Genomic DNA, 20,521 nt, shown 5'->3' with positions numbered 1-20,521 from the left:
ATATTAATCACTGCTATATTTAAGGGCCATACAGTAAATACATACCGTGCACAGAAACAAAAACACAAGACACCAACAAAGAACAAATTCATTTTGTTGTTGTTTCTACATTATGTACGATTTCATTACTTCATTTTCAAAATGTGTTTTTGTTTAATTTCCTTGTTGTATGATGTTTTTTTCCACATTTTCACATTTGTAATCGTTGAGGTAGAGTAGGGGACAGGCAGAGGAGAAAGTGGCTAATCAATCAGAGGAGAGTTTATGAGTCTTCAGGTCACCCTGGGGGATTTACCAGAGACTAGCTGTTGGGACAGATTTAGTGGGTGACAAAAGACGGGCCAGGGATAGGGATTACGGGGAAACAGCATGGGCACTTTAAAATCAAAAGCCAAAGATTTGTGGGAATTAAAAGTGTGGAAATCCTCCCAAGAGAAGAGGTCCAGAGAGACTGACAATGTCAGGGTAGAAAGGGATGAGAGTGAAAACAGCAGGACCACAGAAAGAGAGAGGTAGCTTGGAGAGAACAGAGAAGGGAGGGAAAGAAGGTAACAGAAATAATCCCATAATTACAAGAAAAGAGTGAAAGCCTTTTCATCTTTCTCGAAAGGACTGAAGAATAGGACCCCAGTGTCACATGACAAATGGGAAGAAGGAGTGAGAGCGAGAGAGAGCAAGAGATGAAGAGAGAGAAGGAGACAAAGAGAGAGCGAGCGAGAAAGAGAGAGCGAGGAGAGACAAAGGGAGAGCGAGTGAGAAAGGGAGCAGAGGGAGGGATAGATAGAGACAAACAAGGGGAGATTCAAAGCTTGCCCTGCCCCCTCATCCATATCTGGGGAACAAGGGGATACGGCAACAGATACAAGCCAGGGAGAGAGGGACCAAGAGAGAGAGAGAGAGAGACTGTTGAATGAACTTGGCCATTATATTCTAGGGAGATACAAACATTGCTTTGAGAAAGCATAAGGGGGAGTTTTGGAGAGAGAGAAGCGAAAGAGGAGGGGGCGAGATACATAATTAATTAACTTAGACTTCTAAGGGCTGTGGAGATGTTTTTCCTTTCTTGAGAAAAATAATCGTACCAAAATATCAAAAAACATCTTAACATCTCTCATTGTTGATTCTCTAAATGTAGTTTTTTCACCCTGCAAGTGAGCACCGAAAAGCATATGAGTGAAGAAATCTCATGGACGCGACTGAGATGGATAGAGAAAGGCAAGACAGAAAATTCTGACATGGTGTCAACCCATATTGACAGAGACAAAGTGTGGAGAGGAAGAAGTGGGATATTCAGTGACAGACGCATCTACGCCCAGACACAGGTACACTCTGATCAATATTAAGATCAATCAAAATATCCATTGTCATCATCACAGATGATATTTATCCTGATACATCGTTCATCAGTCTTTATTGCTTCTAGACTTCAGCATGGAGTGCCTTAGAATGATATCATATTGCAGTTGGTTTATATTCTACTCTATACATTACAACACCATTTACCAAATCATTTCAAGCTATTATTATTATTAAAGTGATCCTTTGATTGTAAGCTAATAATCTTCGCTCATTGTGTTATTCTAAATGATCACTAACAGCTGTCATTGTTCGAATATTTGTTTAATTGTACATGTATGAATTGCTGTTCTTGGATGAAAAGCAAAATCCTTCCTCTTTACTAAAAGTATAAACAGTCATCTCTTTCTTAACAGCATATCTGCTCTGTTTAAAACCATTGAAATATCAGAATAGAATCAAAAACACATCTTCTGAATAATATCTAATACCATTTACCGCCATTTTTTTCTATTACAGATGTTTAATAACAATTATATTGTTCTTGAAATATGTGCCATCTTCAGTGGCAAAGTGGACATTATAAAAGGGAGAGGGGGCAGACACGTTAAGTGCACAAACATTCCTGTCTGTCAGAATCAGAGGCTGGGGCCAGAGGAGAGAGCATTGCTCAGCTGTAGCTGTTCTCCCTGAACAACTGTGCCTGTCGACCGCTTTACAAAGTCTATGTGTGGAAAGCCTTTGCACAGTGAAGGAGAAAAGCTTTTGGACAGACACATGAAAAGGGAAGAGGAACTCAAGAAGGACCAACTGTGTAACCTAGATAAGCTGAAATAGAAAGACCACAGCAGACTGGAGAGCAGGGCAGGATTTCTTTCTTCCAGAACTTCTACTCCTCACTTGGACAATAAGGGCTCTCAATACAACTTGAGAGAGAGGGCAGTCAGAGTGTCAGGGCGAGGGAGAGAGGAAGAACAGACAATAACCTCCTGAGAGAAAGGAGGGATAGTCCGCAAGAGAGAGGAGGGGAAGTTCCCCCTCTCTCGACCCATCTCATCGTCAGGCTGGCAGGTGCAGCCACGGCGTTCACCTTCGCAGCCTTCTGCTACATGCTCACCTTAGTGCTGTGTGCTGCACTCATCTTCTTTGTCATCTGGCAGGTGAGTTGAGCTCACACACACACTCAATCACTTAAACCATGTTTTAGACTCTTTTTTTTATTTTTTATTTCACCTTTATTTAACCAGGTAGGCTAGTTGAGAACAAGTTCTCATTTACAACTGCGACCTGGCCAAGATAAAGCATAGCAGTGTGAACAGACAACACAGAGTTACACATGGAGTAAACAATTAACAAGTCAATAACACAGTAGAAAAAAAAGGGGAGTCTATATACAATGTGTGCAAAAGGCATGAGGAGGTAGGCGAATAATTACAATATTGCAGATTAACACTGGATTGATAAATGATCATGTACAGGTAGAGATATTGGTGTGCAAAAGAGCAGAAAAGTAAATAAATAAAAACTGTGGGGATGAGGTAGGTGAAAATGGGTGGGCTATTTACCAATAGATTATGTACAGCTGCAGCGATCGGTTAGCTGCTCAGATAGCTGATGTTTGAAGTTGGTGAGGGAGATAAAGGTCTCCAACTTCAGCGATTTTTGCAATTCGTTCCAGTCACAGGGTGATGATGGTGATTCTCACCTAAACCATGTTTTTAGACTCTGGGTGATGGTGATTCTCACCTAAACCATGTTTTTAAACTGGGGGATGGTGGTTCAGCAACATTCTCTTGTGTGCATTGTGACTCATACCTTAAATAAAGAATTGGTTGGTCTGTAACCAAGGTGAAATAATCAAAGAAATATATATAATTCCAGGTGATGACTAATAGTAGAATGAGACAATACAATAAGTGTAGTGTAGCCATTGGTTGGTGTGAATGTGTGTCCATGTGCCCATGTGTGACTCATTATTTTTGTTATTTATATCAGTACTGTAGGTCTGTGTGTGTGTGGGTTTGGTGTGTGTGAGACACCCAAAACCGGAAGCCTATTATTAATATGAGCTAGTCTCCCGATGGGCTCCCGAGTGGCGCAGCGGTCTAAGGCACTGCACCTCCGTGCTAGAGGAGTCACTACAGACCCTGTATCACAACTGTCCATGATTGAGAGTCCCATAGGGCGGTGCACAATTGGCCCAGCGTCGTCTGCGTTTGGTCGGAGCAGGCCGTCATTGTTAATAAGAATTCTTTCTTAACTGTCTTGCTTGACTAGTTAAATAAAAGTTTAAGCAAATAAAAAATAATCCCGTAAGTGTTCAATTGGGTTGAGACCTGGTGACACACACACACACACACACACACACACACACACACACGTTCCTTTGACATCACTCTTTCAAAGTCACTGAGATCTCTTCTTCTAGACATGGTAGCCAAAATAATGGGCAACTGGGCATTTAAAAGAAAGCAGGAACCACACCTTTGTGGAAGCACCTGCTTTCAATATACTTTGTATCCCTCATTAACCCGTGTTTCCTATATTTTGGCAGTTACCTGTATATTTGTGTACCAGCTTACTGACTGCAGAATGATTAATGGAATTTGTACAGGCGTCAATGGAGACCTCCGCACAATCAGTATTCTACATGTCTAAAGCCTCAGACACAGACTGCACAATAGCCAGAGACCATCTCTCTCAGCTGTAGCCTTCTATCTAGGGCAGGGATAGGCAACCCTTTACCTGGAGAGTCGCAGGCACTGCAGGATTTTGTTCCAACTAGGCACCACACCTGACCAACTGAGCTAATTGATCAGTTCAGTGATTGCCTAAATTCAACACACCTGGTTTTCCAGGTTGGTTAAATAAAACAAACATGAAGTGCCTGCGTCTCTCCAGGACCAAGTTTGTCTACCTCCCTCGACGGAGACATTGTTCAGTTGAAATTCAACACAGCATTATCACAATACAAAAGACTGTCTTGAAATAACTGAAGTATTGACTAGTGGGTGAGAATGCACTGCATATGAGTCAGTCAATGTGTGAGTCTGTGAGAGAGATGGGGGAGGGAAAGAGTCTGTCTGTCTCTGTGTGTGAAGATAAGGTGAAAAGGTGGAGAGAGAGGGAGTGTGTATGTGTCAGCAACGAACCATGTTATTGAGAATGCTTATTAAATTATAATTTTGTTCCACCCCTTCCCCCCCATCTGCCTCCATCCATGGTCCCCCCCCCCATCTCTGTATGGCTCTCAACCAATGACACGGCTTGTTCACTTTTATAGTAACCATGGTGCCCGCTAAGGGATCATCGGATCACCATGGAAACTGCATCTGTTTACAACAGAGAAGAGCATGAAACAGAGAAGGGGGAGTGACATAGATCGATAAAGGTATTGTTGAGAGTAAAAGACAGATGTGGAGATGGTGATTGGTCTCTGATAGGGAAAGATAGATGTCACAGGGAGAGAAGAATGTTGAGAGGCGGAAAGGGATGCTTAGATGGAGATCTCAGAGAGCGAGAAAGAGAGAGTCAGAGTATGCGGAAGATGCAAAAGGATGAGTGGAGGTATGGGGATGGAAAACTGAAGATAAGAAATAGAGGGAAAAAAACAAGCTAAACAGGTATGTGATTGGTTTGAATGTGAATAACACAGTGAAAGAACACATTTAGATATATCCAACGGCAGAAAGTTTACCCATATACACTGTACATGTCTTTTTAGATTATTGCATTTGACGAGCTGCGCACAGACTTCAAGAACCCAATCGATCAGAGCAACCCCACCAGAGCGGTAAGGCCCCATGCCTTATGAGAGGGATTGGAATTCTGTGAAGTGTGATCCAGTTCCATCCGTGTCCACCTACAGTCACTGCCACTCAGCTGTGAAGAGCAGAGCACTGTAGACAGACAGGCACACATAGACCATGGACACTTATTCAAATAGAACATTTTTGTTTATTTTGATTGGTTTATTTATCATTTTTTATCTAAAGCATTTACTCAATGTAACGTACCTTCTATTTTGCCAAGTATATTTTTGCAATATTGTACACAAGAACATTCTGAAACAGAGCCAACACCAGGGAAGTGTGATTATTACTTTTGTTAGGGTGTTTGGCAAAAATATTAGCTAGATATCTGACTCTCCTTTCTCTCTGTTCACTTTTCAGAGGGAAAGAATTCTGAATATTGAAAGAATCTGCAACTTGCTGCGGAAGGTGAGTGTGGCTCCCAGCCCATGTATACACACACACACACACACACACTAGTGGTGGTGTGGAGGATGAGAGTGACAGAAGGGCACCAGAGAACCTTGAAAAATATATATGCATCTATTTTGAGGACTGAGATCGATTGATTCACATCTCCCCTCCTTCCTGTAGCCCACCTCCTCAATCTCGTTCACTCTCTCAAACTCACAACAATCACACACCAGCCTGGTCTCATAGACTAGATATAACATAACGGTGTAAATCAGAGACACTCAAATTAGTATTATATGTTGCGTTTGATATGGTAAGTGATGGAAAAGTACCCAATTGTCATACTTGAGAAAGTATACTTTAATAGAAAGTTGCTCAAGTAAAAGTCAGCCGGTAAAATACTACTTCAGTAAAAGTCTAAAAGTATTTTGTTTTAAATATACTTAAGTATCAAAAGTAAATGTAATTGCTAAAATATACTTAAGTATAAATCATTTAAAATTCCTTATATTAAGAAAAGCAGACAGCACCCTTTTCTTGCTTTTCAAATGTATGGACAGTCAGGGGCCACTCCCACACTCAGACATTATTTACAAAATACGCATTTGTGTTTAGTGAGTCCACCAGGCCAGAGGCAGTAGGGATGACTACGTGTTTCTTGATTATATGCTTGAATTTAACCATTTTCCTGTTCTGCTAAGCATTCAAAATGTAACTTTTGGTTGTCAGGGAAAATGTATGAAGTAAAAGTGCAATATTTTCTTCAGGAATGTAGTGAAGTAAAAGTAAAGATATAAATAGTAAATTACAGATACCCCAAACATCAACTTAAGTAGTATTATAAAGTATATTTACTTAAGTATTTTACACCATTGGGTATGGTTACATAAGACAGATGGGAACTTGTAACGTGAACATATAATGAAAACGTCTAGCACTAGGGAACCCGAATGTCTAGCAACCCAAAGATTGCGAGTTCGAATCTCATCACGGTAGTTGAGGCTGCTGAGGGGAACCCGGCTCATAAAAATAGCTGGAACGGAGCGAATGGAATGGCATCAAACAGATGTAAACCATGTGTTGATGTATTTGATATCATTCCACCGATTAGCAACTTTGACTGCTTAATACTTTTGAGCTACTTTGCAATTACTTAGCATGTTATCTAATCCTTCACCTAGACATAACCCTACCCTTAATCTTTTTATCTAACCCATCCCCTAACCCTAACCTTAACCCTTTAACCTAACTCCTAAACTTAGCCTTAACCCTTAACCCTAACACCTAGCCTAGCTAACATTAGCCAGCTAGCTAATGTTAGCCCCTTAGCCACCTAGCTAGAATTAGTAACATATCATATATTTTGCAAATTCGTAACATATTGTACGAAATGGGTGATGGAAATCCACAAATTAATACATACCATACGAAATGTAACATATCATAGTAAATGTAGCGTCTCGGATTTACGTACATAATAATACAAAATGCTCTGAGACCAGGTTGCGCACATACTATAATTAACTGGCTTTGCATACTGCCACCCCGCCCTCATTTCCTCTGTCAGTGTTAATGGGCAAGCAATAGAGCCATTGAGGGGAGATTGAAGGAGGGAACACCTGCAGGCCTGCATTCTTTTAAGAAAATCATAACTAAACTATCACTCTCATTCATATGAAAATTGCAGCTTTTTCAAAGCATTTTGTCCTGAAGTGTTAATGATAATGACAGAGTTTGCATTTGTGTGGCCATATGCACCCTAACGGTCTGTATTATTCCTAGCTGGTGGTGCCAGAATACTCCATCCATGGGCTGTTCTGCCTGATGTTCATGTGTGCTGGAGAGTGGGTCACCCTGGGCCTAAACATCCCCCTGCTCTTCTACCATCTTTGGAGGTACACAACACAACCAACTTCCAGCATTCTATCACAAGGCTTTTTAGTTGTATCTGTTGTAAGAAAGCTCTCTCTCGTCAGGTTTTTCCATCGGCCAGCAGATGGGTCAGAGGTCATGTATGATCCTGTCAGTGTGATGAATTCTGACATCCTGAACTACTGTCAGAAGGAGTCTTGGTGTAAGCTGGGCTTCTACCTGCTCTCCTTCTTCTACTACCTGTACAGGTGAGTTCCTATTAATAAAGCCATCTCTCATCAGTCCAGCCAGTTCATTGGTGAACGTTGATCTGTACGAATGAGAGCCTCCTCTTCTTGCTGCACAATAACCGCTGTCAGTTGTTACTGCTTGGCAATGTCACATTCCTTCTAACACTGGTGTCCTCCTGTTCTCTTTTCTGCCTCTCTCTCTGTCCTTGACAGTATGGTCTATGCCTTGGTGAGTTTCTAAACACAGTATAGAAGACCAAGAGGAGATTGAAAGACAGAGAAAGAGAACGACTAAGACCAGGTGATGTCACTCACCCCTCTTTCTCACCACCCATTACTCCATCATCACAGACCATGATTTGCTCTCCTCAAATCTTTGGATGGAGGGACGAACCTTCGAGGACATTGTGAGGAAATAAGGCAAAGCAAAGAGACGTTGTTGCGCCTGCTCAAGACTGCAATCCATCTAGAAGAGGAGGAGCAGACATAGAAGAGCCATAAAGGAGGAGGAAGGAAATAAAGAAGAGAAAGAGAGAACACATCTCAACTAGTATACGTGTTGCCTTGATCTGACCACATCACTTCTTAGGGCCTGCAGGTCTCCTCTGCAATTCTGAGTATTACAGTCACTCACCTGTGAATTTATACACTTTGTGTTGCCTAAGTCCTAAAGTAGATGTTGCAGATTCATATCCTTCCATTCCAATAAACCTTTTTAGAAAAGAGAATACAAAATGCACAAAACGTATTTAGTTCTTCTACCGATTTGGTATTTCAATAATTCAGTAGTTGTGGTAGATAATTTTCTGAGGATATGAATAGTTGTTTCATCAGATAAATACACAATTCAATGCTACTATTTCGAACCAGCGTGATGGTAATTGCGTTATTCAAAAATATCAAATGTATGAACTCATAAATTACATGCGATGGGCATAAGCTTCTGTGAAGGATCGCGGACACCCCAGAGTGGTGTTTGAGTCGAGGTCCATTCCAGTCAAGGCACTATCTCCCAGATCCCAGTCCCCACCCAGGGAAAACAGGCACATTTCATTCCAACACAAAATTATTCAGGATTGAAATGGATGTTTTGACTCTGGGTGACTTGGAACTGGGGTGTTTAAGTATTCTGTGTTTGTCTATTCTGTTCTAGGCAGGAAGGGCTGATTTCACCAAGACTTTCCAAAGAGCTCTGCGCTCCGTGATTCTAGATCATGGAAACCTCATTCAAGAAAAGCAATTTTAAATTCACAACAACAGCAATGTGATCATAGCCTAGGAGAGATGACTGTACATGGGATCGTATTTCCTCTGTGGAATAATACTGTGTGACACAAGTAGCAGACGAGGCTGCTGAAGATGATGATAGATCGGTCTGCTGTGATGACTATGTCAAGCGCAGTAAACCTTCTCACATAGAACACTATGGTTGGACTTACATAACTGTTCTTACTCAAGTGTTACAGTGAATGTTGGCAGACACTTGACTCTTGGTTCATTTCAAAGCCGTGACTTAGCTGGCGCTGCCCTCATCATCATGCAACCATAGCTCTGTGTGTAGCTCATTGATGATGATCACACTGTGTAATTTTAAACTCATTAGAGAAATGAGTCGTACTGGAACTTGAAAAATACTGTGTGATCATTTGTTTACCATAAACTGACCATAATTGTAGTAATTAATTGTGTACGACAAGTCCGATAGGGTTCATGTTGGCATCTGAACACAGCGCCCTGCATTATAGTGGAGCCATTCACATTTGAGTAATGTGTCAATGTTGTTCAGCTAGGTTTCTTGTGCCAAGACATACAGTATGTTCTGTTCATCATGACAGTTCCCTCCAAAACAGGACAACAACCCTTCAACCCTGACAACAATGTGAGTAAATCACAGGCAGTCGCTAAAGCACAAAACAGGGGGGTCACAAAGGAGAGGAAATATAGCTAGGTTGACCATCAATGAATGTCATAATGCAGTTTATCAGAATGAATTAATTAATATACAGTATATTGAAGAATAACTATTTGATACGATCTTTTACACAAGTCTCATCACTGTATGCTATAGTTGTTGGTGTGCTAGTTTGTATTCATTATAATACAATATGATATACAGTACACACAGCAATTCACATATTCTAATAAAATAGCAATGTGTTGCAATATTATGTGGTACTATTATGTTACTATATACAGTATGTTACTATATACAGTACCAGTCAAAAGTTTGGACACACCTACTCATTCAAGGGTTTCTTTATTTTTACAATTTTCTATATTGTGGAATAATAGTGAAGACATCAAAACTATCAAACAACACATATGAAATCACATAGTAGCCAAAACAGTGTTAAACAAATCAAAATAGATTTTATATTTGAGATTCTTCAAAGTAGCCACCTTTTGCACATTCTTGGCATTCTCTCAACCAGCTTCATGAGGGAGTCACCTGGAATGCATTTCAATTAACAGGTGTGCCTTGTTAAAATGTAATTTGTGAAATTCCCTTCCTTCTTAATGCATTTGAGCCAATCAGTTGTGTTGTGACAAGGTAGGGGTGGTATACAGAAGATAGCCTTATTTGGTAAAAGACCAAGTCCATATTATGGCACGAACAGCTCAAATAAGAAAAGAGAAATGACAGTCCATCATTACTTTGAGACATTTCAAGAACTTTAAAAGTTTATTCAAGTGCAGTCGCAAAAACCATCCAGCGCTATGATGAAACTGGCTCTCATAAGGACCGCCACAGGAATGGAAGACCCAGAGTTACCTCTGCTGCATAAGATAAGTTCATTAGAGTTACCAACCTCAGAAATTGCAGCCCAAAAAAATGCTTCAGAGTTCAAGTAACAGACACATCTCAACATCAACTGTTCAGAGGAGAATGCGTGAATCAGGCCTACATCAAATCAAAGTTTATTTGTCATGTGTGCCGAATACAACAGGTGTTATAGTGAAATGCTTACTTACAGGTTCTAACCAATAGGACCAAAAATGTATTAGGTGAACAATAGGTAAGTAAAGAAATAAAACAACAGTAAAAAGATAGGCTCTATAGAGTAGCGAGGCTATAAAAGTAGCGAGGCTACATACAGACACGGGTTAGTCAGGCTGATTGAGGTAGTATGTAGATATGGTTAAAGTGACTATGCATATATGATGAACAGAGAGTAGCAGTAGTGTAAAAGAGGGATTGGCAGATGGCAGGACACAATGCAGATAGCCAAGTTAGCCAATGTGCGGGAGCACTGGTTGGTCGGCCCAATTGAGGTAGTATGTACATTAATGTTTAATTAAAGTGACTATGCATATATGATAAACAGAGAGTAGCAGCCGTGTAAAAAGAGGGGTTAGGGGACACACATAATGCAAATAGTCTGGGTAGCCATGTGATTACCTGTTCAGGAGTCTTATGGCTTAGGGGTAAAAACTGTTGTGAAGCCTTTTTGTCCTAGACTTAGCACTCCGGCACCGCTTGCCATGCGGTAGTAAAGAGAAAAGTCTATGACTGGGGTGGCTGGGGGTCTTTGACATTTTTAAGGTCTTCCTGACACCGCCTGGTTTACAGGTCCTGGATGGCAGGTAGCTTAGCCCCAATGATATATTGGCCCGTACGCACTACCCTCTGTAGTGCCTTCATGGTCGAACTTCTGCAAAGAAACCACTACTAAAATACAACAATAATAAGAAGAGACTTGCTTGGGCCAAGAAACACGAGTAATGGACATTAGACCGGTGGAAATCTGTCCTTTGGTCTGATGAGTCCACATTTGAGATTTTTGGTTCCAACCGGCATATCTTTGTGAGACACAGAGTAGGTGAACGGATGATCTCTGCATGTGTAATTCTCACTGTGAAGCATGGAGGAGGAGGTGTGGGGGTATGGAGGTGCTTTGCTGGTGAGACTGTCAGTGATTTATTTAGAATTCAAGGCACACTTAAGTCCTGCATCAGATGACCTGGCCTCCACAATCACCCGACCTCAACAAAATTGAGATGATTTGGGATGAGTTGGACCACAGAGTTAAGGAAAAGCAGCCAACAAGTGATCAGCATATGTGGGACGTCTTCAAGACAGTTGGGAAAGAATTCCAGATGAAGCTGTTTGAGAGAATGCGAAGAGTGTGCAAAGCTGTCATCAAGGTGGCTACTTTGAAGAATCTCAAATATAAAATCTATTTTGGGTTGTTTAACACTGTTTTGGCTACTATGTGATTCCATATGTGTTATTTCATAGTTTTGATGTCTTCACTATGTTTCTACAATGTAGAAAATAGTAAAAATTAAGAAAAACCTTTGAATGAGTAGGTGTGTCCAAACATTTGACTGGTACTGTATATTTGTTAATAATTTGATTCGGTGATCTGGTAGTGGTGCACTGGGTGTTTATAGTTAAAAATGCAAGTGATGAAAATTCTATGTTTGATTTTGTCTCAGCTGTAAGTAACAGGTGAGCAAGAGAAAATTGGAAGAAGGGAAAGTATAGTGCAGCGGAAGGAGCCAATACGTTGTGTGAAGTTAAAGGTTTACACAGGTTTGAATTCTGAAGGCCATACCTTTTATGTCTCTATCCCAAGAAATTCCATCTGCTATGGACTGGAGGGAACATAGAGTACAGGGCACACACCACGAGAAGAATACAATAAACAACAGCTCAGGATTGTACATCTACGAGAGAACAAGTATGATGGAGGAAGTGAGTGTGTTAATTATGGGGGTTGGAGGGGCTGTGGGCAGAGTGGGTGAGGGAGAGTTGGAGCGGTAGAGACAGACAACCTGACAGAGTGAATCTCATGTTCCGGTGTCACCATGGCAACCAAATTGAGTTAGGGTGAGTCAGTAGGAAACTATATTTTCCTCACTCTATTGCTCTTACTCAAAACTCTGCTAAGCGTGTGCTAAAGCTTGGAGAATAAATTAACTATGGCAAAACACATAGAACACTTAAGTGGAATGAATGGTAGAAGTAGAGGCATATACACAATATAGAAAATAGATGACCAAATCGTATCCTTATTAAACTCAGACACACAGCAAGACATCTCTCTACAACACACAAACAAGTTGTATTATATACACAACACATGTGTACGTAAGGATTCACATAAATGTAACCCCCCCCCCTTCTCAGATACTAATACCACATCTTTAATTCATTCTATGGCTCTTCCTTTTTTGCCCCCTCTGCAATAATCCTTTTCTCAACTCTGTCACTGCACACTCTCCCTTCTCTCTGCCTCCAGGGAGATGTTTCCATGGAAACTGGTTACAATAAATATGTTTGAAACATAAAGTATGTGATTGGCATATGCGCACGCACGCACACACACACAGAGAATAATACCCAGAACAAATTAAAAATACTTGTTTATTCACTAGGATGTCTACTTGGTGCATATATTGTACTTGCCTCCTTATGAAATGTAAGCAAGACATCAAGCAATGTTAGGACTTAGACATAGTGTGTCCACGCATGCAGGGAACAGTGTAAGTAATTGGTGGTATGTAACGCCCACTGATGTATAGTTGACAAAGAGGGTAATTAATACTTTACAAAATTCTTGGGTTTCTAGAAGTGAACCCATCACCTATATTTGGAAGTAATTTCCACAAGCTAAGGTAGAGAGCCAGAGAGCAGGGAGGGGCATTGGAGAGAGATATGAATTATACATTAGAGAAGATTTCAGATAATTATACCTGTCCAGAAATAAGAAAATACCTTAGCTGGAAGGGAAGGAGAGATGGGGAAATGGATAGAGTGATGAAATACTGGGTATTAGGGGAAAAAAAAGAGGGTGATTTGGAGATAGCTGGGTGAGCGAGACAGGGGAATCTGGATGGGATTATTAAACAACTGGGCATATGGACTGAAAAGACAAACGAGAGTATTAAATACTCTCCATTTGGGTTGTGTCAGTTGAGGATCTGGCATAACGTGACAGCCTATATTTAGACTGCATGCAATCTATGAGCATGCATGTGTGAGATGAATGGACTGAACTGGTGGATACAAGACTCAGTAAACTGAATATGTATGTGTGTCATGTAGTATGTTCCCAGTGAGTCCATATGGCTGGAGACAAGCCTGGCTCCCTGAATAAGAAATGCAACCTATGCATAACATTTGCATGTCTTCCTTTTTTTGGGCAGCGATAAGGCTATGGCTAACTCACAAATAGATTTCCCCAATCTGCAGCCAAATCTGCAACATACAATTGAAGAAGCAAGACTTCTACACTGGGGCTTATTTTCCACTAAATCTCACAGTAAAAGGCACATGCACGCTAATATGTCAATAAAGGTATAGGCGAATGAACACAATGCATACCCTCCCCCCTTCTCTCTCTCCAAGGATACTCTCTCTCTCTATTTCTCTCACTGTATTTCTCACTCTCTCTCTCTCAAACACACACACCTGCTTTGTTTTGATGCCCAACTTGCACATTAAAATGCATTCTGAAGAGAGCCCAGATCCATAAACGACCAGGTTGTAGGTGTCGCAGTTCATGACAAACATAGTTGAAAACAACAAAAGACAGGTCTTCCCTCGCTCTTAGTCTCATCTCTTTGCTGCTGTGTCATGCTGTGAAATATAACACTGAAACAGCTGGGGAATAGGGACCACATGTTGGTGTGAGGAATGCGACAGATTCTGTTTTTGAGTGATGCACAAACACATGACTATTAATATTATAGAATACTATAACAATTTCTGACAAAAATATACTCGAACAAAATGAACCATGCAAACAGAGTGGTACGGGATTTAATAAACCCCAAGCAAACAAAGAATGTACACATGGATGTTCACGCTGAAGCACATAGCACCTTCGGAAAACACGTTGTCAAGGCAACGGGAACGGGCATCTGCAAGCGTTACTGTTGCAATCTGAAAGGAAACGGATGGAGGATGGGACAGGGTGGGGATAGGGGTGGATAGAAGTGTCGTTATTGACTGAGCTATCAAGGAGAAAGGGAAGGAGGGAGAAAGAAAGAGGGGTAATGGGATGTACTGTTGTGTTACACATCTCACTGGGCACACCGGTTGAATATACGTCGTTTCCACATCATCATTAAAATGAAATTACGTTGAACCAACGTCGAATAGACGTTGAATTGACATCTGTGGACAGTGGGATAATTCTAAAAAGGTCAGAGTGTTATGCCTAGGGCTAACAAATATTTCGGAAAAGAACGACAAAATAAAAAGGACTGGGTTTTGAAAACTGTCTTGAGACATACATTTGTTTAATTTAATTATCTTAGAAAGCACTGAAGCACATTGCCTCGTCATTTACAGCAAAATGTATTTTTCATAAGTGTATTTATATTTTACTCAATCAAGGAAAAGCAGATCTGTAAGACATCAGATATCTTATGTGTGTGAATTGTGTATAAAATCTAAGACAAAGTGTATTATCAGTTGAACCACCTTCAAACAGTAGCCTACTAAAAATGTTTCAGCGTGTTCTCTGGTTTTATAATTGCCCAATGTCATCCACTCTTGCAGAGTTAGGTGTCCATTTTAGTCATCCATTCAAGTTAGGTGCCCATTTTGGTGCATAATATCACAGTAAGGACTGAGTTCCACTATATAATTAGCTGGAACTCAACCCTGACAATGCTCTCTCTTTGCACTCTACCTGACACTGATGAATAGATATTATCAGCACTTACAGAATCAACACTCAATACACACCCACACACTGTGACTCTCTCTCTCTCTCTCTCAGACACACACACACACACACTTTCTGCCAATGTGCACACAGGTGATTTTCTATAGAAATAGTGAACTAGAACAATAGTATATGACAATGAAGACGCTACTTGACTGACACCTGGTGGTAGAAACTGCACAATTAAGCGCATTACTCACCTAAAAAAAGCTGCACAAGGAAAGGTAGATTCACGGTTGCCATGTTGGCAGCTTTCCTCAAAAATGTTAGAGACTTGGAAAACAATGTAGTTTTTCGGCTACTGCTATATTGTACCACGGCCAACATGGCATTTCTCATTTATATTCACACTACCGTTCAAAAGGTTAGGGTCACTCAGAAATGTACTTGTTTTTGAAAGAAAAGCAAATTTTATATCCATTAAAATAACATAAAATTGATCAGTAAAATGTTGGAAACACCTAATCATTCTAAAGTGTAGAATAATAGTGAAGACATCAAAACTATGACAAAAACACATATGGAATCATGTAGCAAACAAAAAAGTGTTAAACAAATTTTTTCAATTTTAGATTCTCCAAAAATAGCCAGCCTTTGCCTTGATGACAGCTTTGCACACTTTTGGCATTCACTCAACAAGCTTCACCTGGAATGCTTTTCCAACTGTCTTGAAAGAGTTATTCTGAGTTATCCACATATTCTGAGCACTTGTTGGCTGCTTTTCCTTCACTCAGCGGGCCAGCTCATCCCAAACCATCTCGATTGGGTTGAGGTCGGGTGATTGTGGAGGCCGGTCATCTGATGCAGCACTCCATCACTCTCCTTCTTTGTCAAATAGCCCTTACACAGCCTAGACGTGTGTTGGGTCATTGTCCTATTGAAAAACAAATGATAGCCCCACTGTGCGCAAACCAGATGGGATGGCCTATTGCTGCAGAATCTTGTGGTATCCATGCTGGTTAAGTGTGCCTGGAATTCTAAATAAATTACTGACAGTCTCACCAGCAAAGCACCCCCACTCCTCATCCTCCCGTGCTTCACAGTGAGAACCACACATGCGGGGATCATCCATTCACCTACTCTGCATCTCACAAAGACACTGCGGTTGGAACCAAAAATCTCAAATTTGACACATCAGACCAAAGGACAGACTTTCATTGCAGTTCCAACCGCCGTGTGTCTTTGTGAGACGCAGAGTGGGTGAACCGATGATCTCCGCATGTGTGGTTCTCACTGTGAAGCATGGAGGAGGTGGTGTGATGGCGTGTGGGTGCTTTGCTGGTGACACTGTCAGTGATTTATTTAGAATTCAAGGCACACTTAACCAGCATGGCTGCCACAGAATTCTGCAGCAATACGCCATCCCATCTGGTTTGCACTTAGTGGGACTATCATTTGTTTTTCAACAGGACAATGACCCAACACACCTCCAGGCTCTTTAAAGGCTATTTGACCAAGAAGGAGAGTGATGCAGTGTTGCAGCAGATGACCGGGCCTGCCCAACCACTCGACCACCCTCTCAGGCCCGAGAGCCTGAGCAGGGAATTTGTAGTTTCGAATGACTGAGAATATACAGTACCAGTCAAAGGTTTGGACATAATAGTACAAATAAAGAAAACCCCTTGAATGAGTACGTGTCCAAACTTTTGCCTGATACTGCATACTATAAAAAAGTGTGTAGTTTGTGTTGATTATTGTAACCTTTGTCTTGCCCCTTTTGGAATTGACTTTTTCTTTTAAAATGTTTCACCCGCGTCCAGTGGGTGGCGACAATACACATTTCTTGTGTGTAGTTCGCCATTAAACTTGAAGAAAAATGGGTCCGTTTTACCGGTTGCATCCATTTCCGGTTTGAGAAACGTTTCAAAACTCTGGTCGAAGAGGTTGGGTCGTCACTATTTACCACAGCCACAAAGTCATAAACCCCGCCTATTATCCCTCCTGCTGTGTTCCGGTCGATTGGACCGATTTCCAAATTTTCTCTCTGAAAAATGTAGTTCATTTAATCTGACTGTCATAAGGTTCCATGACTTTGTCCACACAGGGCATCTGATCACACAAAATACATTTTGATGATTTTCATAAAATTTGGGGTGTTTGTTTATCTTTTGTACACCTGGGGTGTTCCTGGTCAAAAATGACAGGTCATTAGAAATGAATGAGTGAGACTACAATTAGTGTATAAAATTGAGTTCAGGCACATTCCCATTCATCAGATGGACACACTTCCTCTCCCAGACCTGCATGTGTGTTTGAGCACACACACACCTCACTCCCCTTCTTGGCTTCCATAGCAACCCCCACAGAAAGCAAGCAATGCAGGTGTAGAAGCACGGTGGCTAGGAAAAACTCCCTAGAAAGGCCAAAACCTAGGAGGAAACCTAGAGAGGAACCAGGCTATGAGGGGTGGCCAGTCCTCTTCTGGCTGTGCTGGGTGGAGATTATAACAGAACATGGCCCGAAAAATACATTTTAATTTCAGGTTGTAAGGCAACAAAATAGAACAAATTCCAAGGGGGTGAATACTTTCGCAAGCCACTGTATGTGTTCCTAGCCGCCCGAAAGGTGATGCGCCAAGGTGGGACAACCTCTATGGGAAATGCTTGAGACATGACAGAGAGTATTAAGAGTAAGAACATGGCCTTTGTGTTGGAGGTGCAGTCATAACTCAATATTTTTGTTTCGGGTTTGGCTGCTTGGAGAATTGTTGTCATATCTGATCCAGTGGGGAAATCACACAGGAAGACGTGATGATGCCCTACTGTCAGATATGTTTTTTGAAGCTGCTGAAGTATAATCCATCCTCCCTGTTAGATATGGAACCATGGTCATATCCAAGATCACTTTGGCAGATAAGAGTGATCTTGACATACTGGTTGAGATAAGGCCAAAGACAATTCTCATATCATCTGTCAGTGTGACTTGTAAATGTTGTCCAATACATTAAATAAATTGAGAATGTGCATTTGAACTACCTTGTGTTCATGCCAGAGTCCATTTCATCACTGGTTCTTAACCACGACCAGAAGGACAGCCTGTCATACAACTGCTCAATTTTCCCAATGTAATAGAGCCATCAAATTGGTGCAGAGTACCACTTTCTTTCCTCACTGAGTTTTATTGTATTTAATCAGAGTGAATATCAGCCCAATTCCAAATGTAATTCCAAATGACAAAACCTGGTCCAAGTCCATTACTCACATGTGTGAATGGTCATGTCAATGTTCGACTGGTGAGACACAGTAGACAGGCTTTGGGGGAAATAGTTTGATGAGTTGGCGTTTGGTCCCTCCTTGTTTATTTTGGTACCACATTCAGAAAGCGCCTGTTATATTGGATCTTTGTTTTAGCCTACCAGGCTTAATTCTTCTCCTGCTTGTCCACCTGTGAGAATGGTTAAAAACAAAGGGTCAGAAGTGTGGCATCTTCAAAGCAAACTTGCCAGAAGTGCAAGTCATGTAGAATATGCCACATTCATTTTAGTAGTTAATTTAATTTCTATTAAACACAAAATCCCACCTTGGGAGTAGGTCCCCAGACATTCCATGCTCTGGCCAAGGAGCTTGGACTGGGATAGGAAAAGGAAATGGGAAAGATGAATCAAAGTAAGCCCCTCCAAATAATCTCTTGAAATAATGGTACACAAATAAATGAATCAGACCTGAATAATTTCACGTATTTACAGCAATGTTCTAAAAGCTAGTTCCTTAGTTGCTACATAATTATTTTGTAACTTTTAAATGAATGATATGAAATACAACTTGTAAAATGCCCAGCCTGGTCTCAGACTAGATGTAACATAGTAACTATAAATCTGGGACATTCAAATTAGTATGATATATTACATTTAGTATGGTTACATAAGATCGATGGTTACTAAAGGCAAAAACTAAAGTATGGTGGTTTGTCAAGGTGGATGGGTGGCCGAACCCTTTAACCTAACTACTAAACTTAACACTAACTCCTAGCCTAGCTAACCTTAGCCATCTAGCTAGAATTTGTTTCATATAATAAGTTTTGCAAATTCGTAAAATATAATAAGATTTGTAATTCGTAGGTCGGTAGCCAATTGGTTAGAGTATTGGGCCAGTAACTGAAAGTTTGCTAGATCAAATCCTCGAGCTGACAAGGTAAAAATCTGGCGTTCTGCCCCTGAACAAGGCAGTTAACACACTGCTCCCGGGTAGGCCGTCATTGGAAATAAGAATTTGTTCTTAACTGACTTGCCTTGTTAAAAATAAATAAATATATATATATATATCATACAAAATGGGTGATGAACATTCACAAATTAACACATAACATACTAAATGGAGTGTCTTGAATTTACGTACAGAATAATACAAAATGCTCTGAGATCAGGTTGCAGTGCTTCTTGAGCATTGTTCAATTCCTACCCCATCAGTACCCAAAATGTAAGCTTTTTTTTATTCCAATGTTTGTAAACAAACACTGTATAGCCTCAAAACATGGTTAAAACGATCATTTTTACATCATACTGTAAATAGTCACTCCTTGCATCCATAGCTGTCAATGAATTTGAGAGTGGTTACATTTCTCCAGGCACATCCCTCAGCTTTGAACCAACACAGAGCTGGGGTGACCATTTGGTTATTGTTTCAATTAAGGACTAGATTTAATTATTGATTACTTGCCTCCCAACAGTCTGGGGGTAACCTCAAGTGTGCTGAACTCCAGTGCAGACTGGCTGAACACAGCATTGCCCTGCAGGGGCACACCACCTGGTTATCTCAGAACAGTCCTTCCAATTCCTCAATATGAGCCTTGGGGAGAAGGGAAGAAAATAAAGAGTTGAATACCATTCAATAACCAGTTTTCCATCCAACGATTTAATGCGGATGACTTACCTGATGCATGAAAAAAGTTGCGACCGGGCTGATGGAAACATGAAATGCTGGTACAATTAAATAAATGCCGACAGACAATTTGTTTGTTTGACATGATGGGATCTTTTTATATCTGTAAAGTGTATTATTCTAGAAATGGCGGTGGAAACTCCTTTATGTGCAAATATTGATATAATATAAATGTATTGAAGTAATAAGTTACACTACGTAAGCAAAAGTATGTGGACACCTGCTCGTCAAACATCTCATTCCAAAATCATGGGCATTAATATGGAGTTGGTTCCCCCTTTGCTGCTATAACAGCCTCCACTCTTGTGGGAAGACTTCCAATTAGATGTTGGAACATTGCTGCGGGACTTGCTTCCATT

At 40.8% G+C, this 20,521-nt stretch overlaps 1 protein-coding gene across 1 annotated transcript; it reads left to right on the top strand.

Moving 5' to 3' along the window:
• Window positions 1–2,339: 2,339 nt before the first annotated feature.
• LOC135550406 (protein cornichon homolog 2-like) lies at window positions 2,340–9,765 on the top strand. The gene is made up of 6 exons (XM_064981182.1): window positions 2,340–2,456; window positions 5,021–5,089; window positions 5,469–5,516; window positions 7,284–7,396; window positions 7,478–7,621; window positions 7,817–9,765. Exons 1-6 carry the CDS (start codon window positions 2,406–2,408, stop codon window positions 7,842–7,844), a joined length of 453 nt encoding a protein of 150 aa, XP_064837254.1. The 5' UTR covers window positions 2,340–2,405; the 3' UTR covers window positions 7,845–9,765.
• The last annotated feature ends 10,756 nt before the right edge of the window (window positions 9,766–20,521 follow it).

Source organism: Oncorhynchus masou, chromosome 12 (assembly GCF_036934945.1).
Source record: "Oncorhynchus masou masou isolate Uvic2021 chromosome 12, UVic_Omas_1.1, whole genome shotgun sequence".
NCBI lineage: Eukaryota > Metazoa > Chordata > Actinopteri > Salmoniformes > Salmonidae > Oncorhynchus > Oncorhynchus masou.
This window is presented reverse-complemented; position numbering and strand designations above follow the sequence as displayed.

Excerpts from the sequence above, each read along its gene's own strand:
- LOC135550406 (XM_064981182.1), top strand. The coding sequence starts at position 2,406 with ATGCTCACCTTAGTGCTGTGTGCTGCACTCATCTTCTTTGTCATCTGG. Across the intron at positions 2,457-5,020 it reads TCTTCTTTGTCATCTGGCAG|ATTATTGCATTTGACGAGCT; the intron begins GTGAGTTGAGCT and ends ATGTCTTTTTAG. Across the intron at positions 7,622-7,816 it reads TTCTTCTACTACCTGTACAG|TATGGTCTATGCCTTGGTGA; the intron begins GTGAGTTCCTAT and ends TGTCCTTGACAG.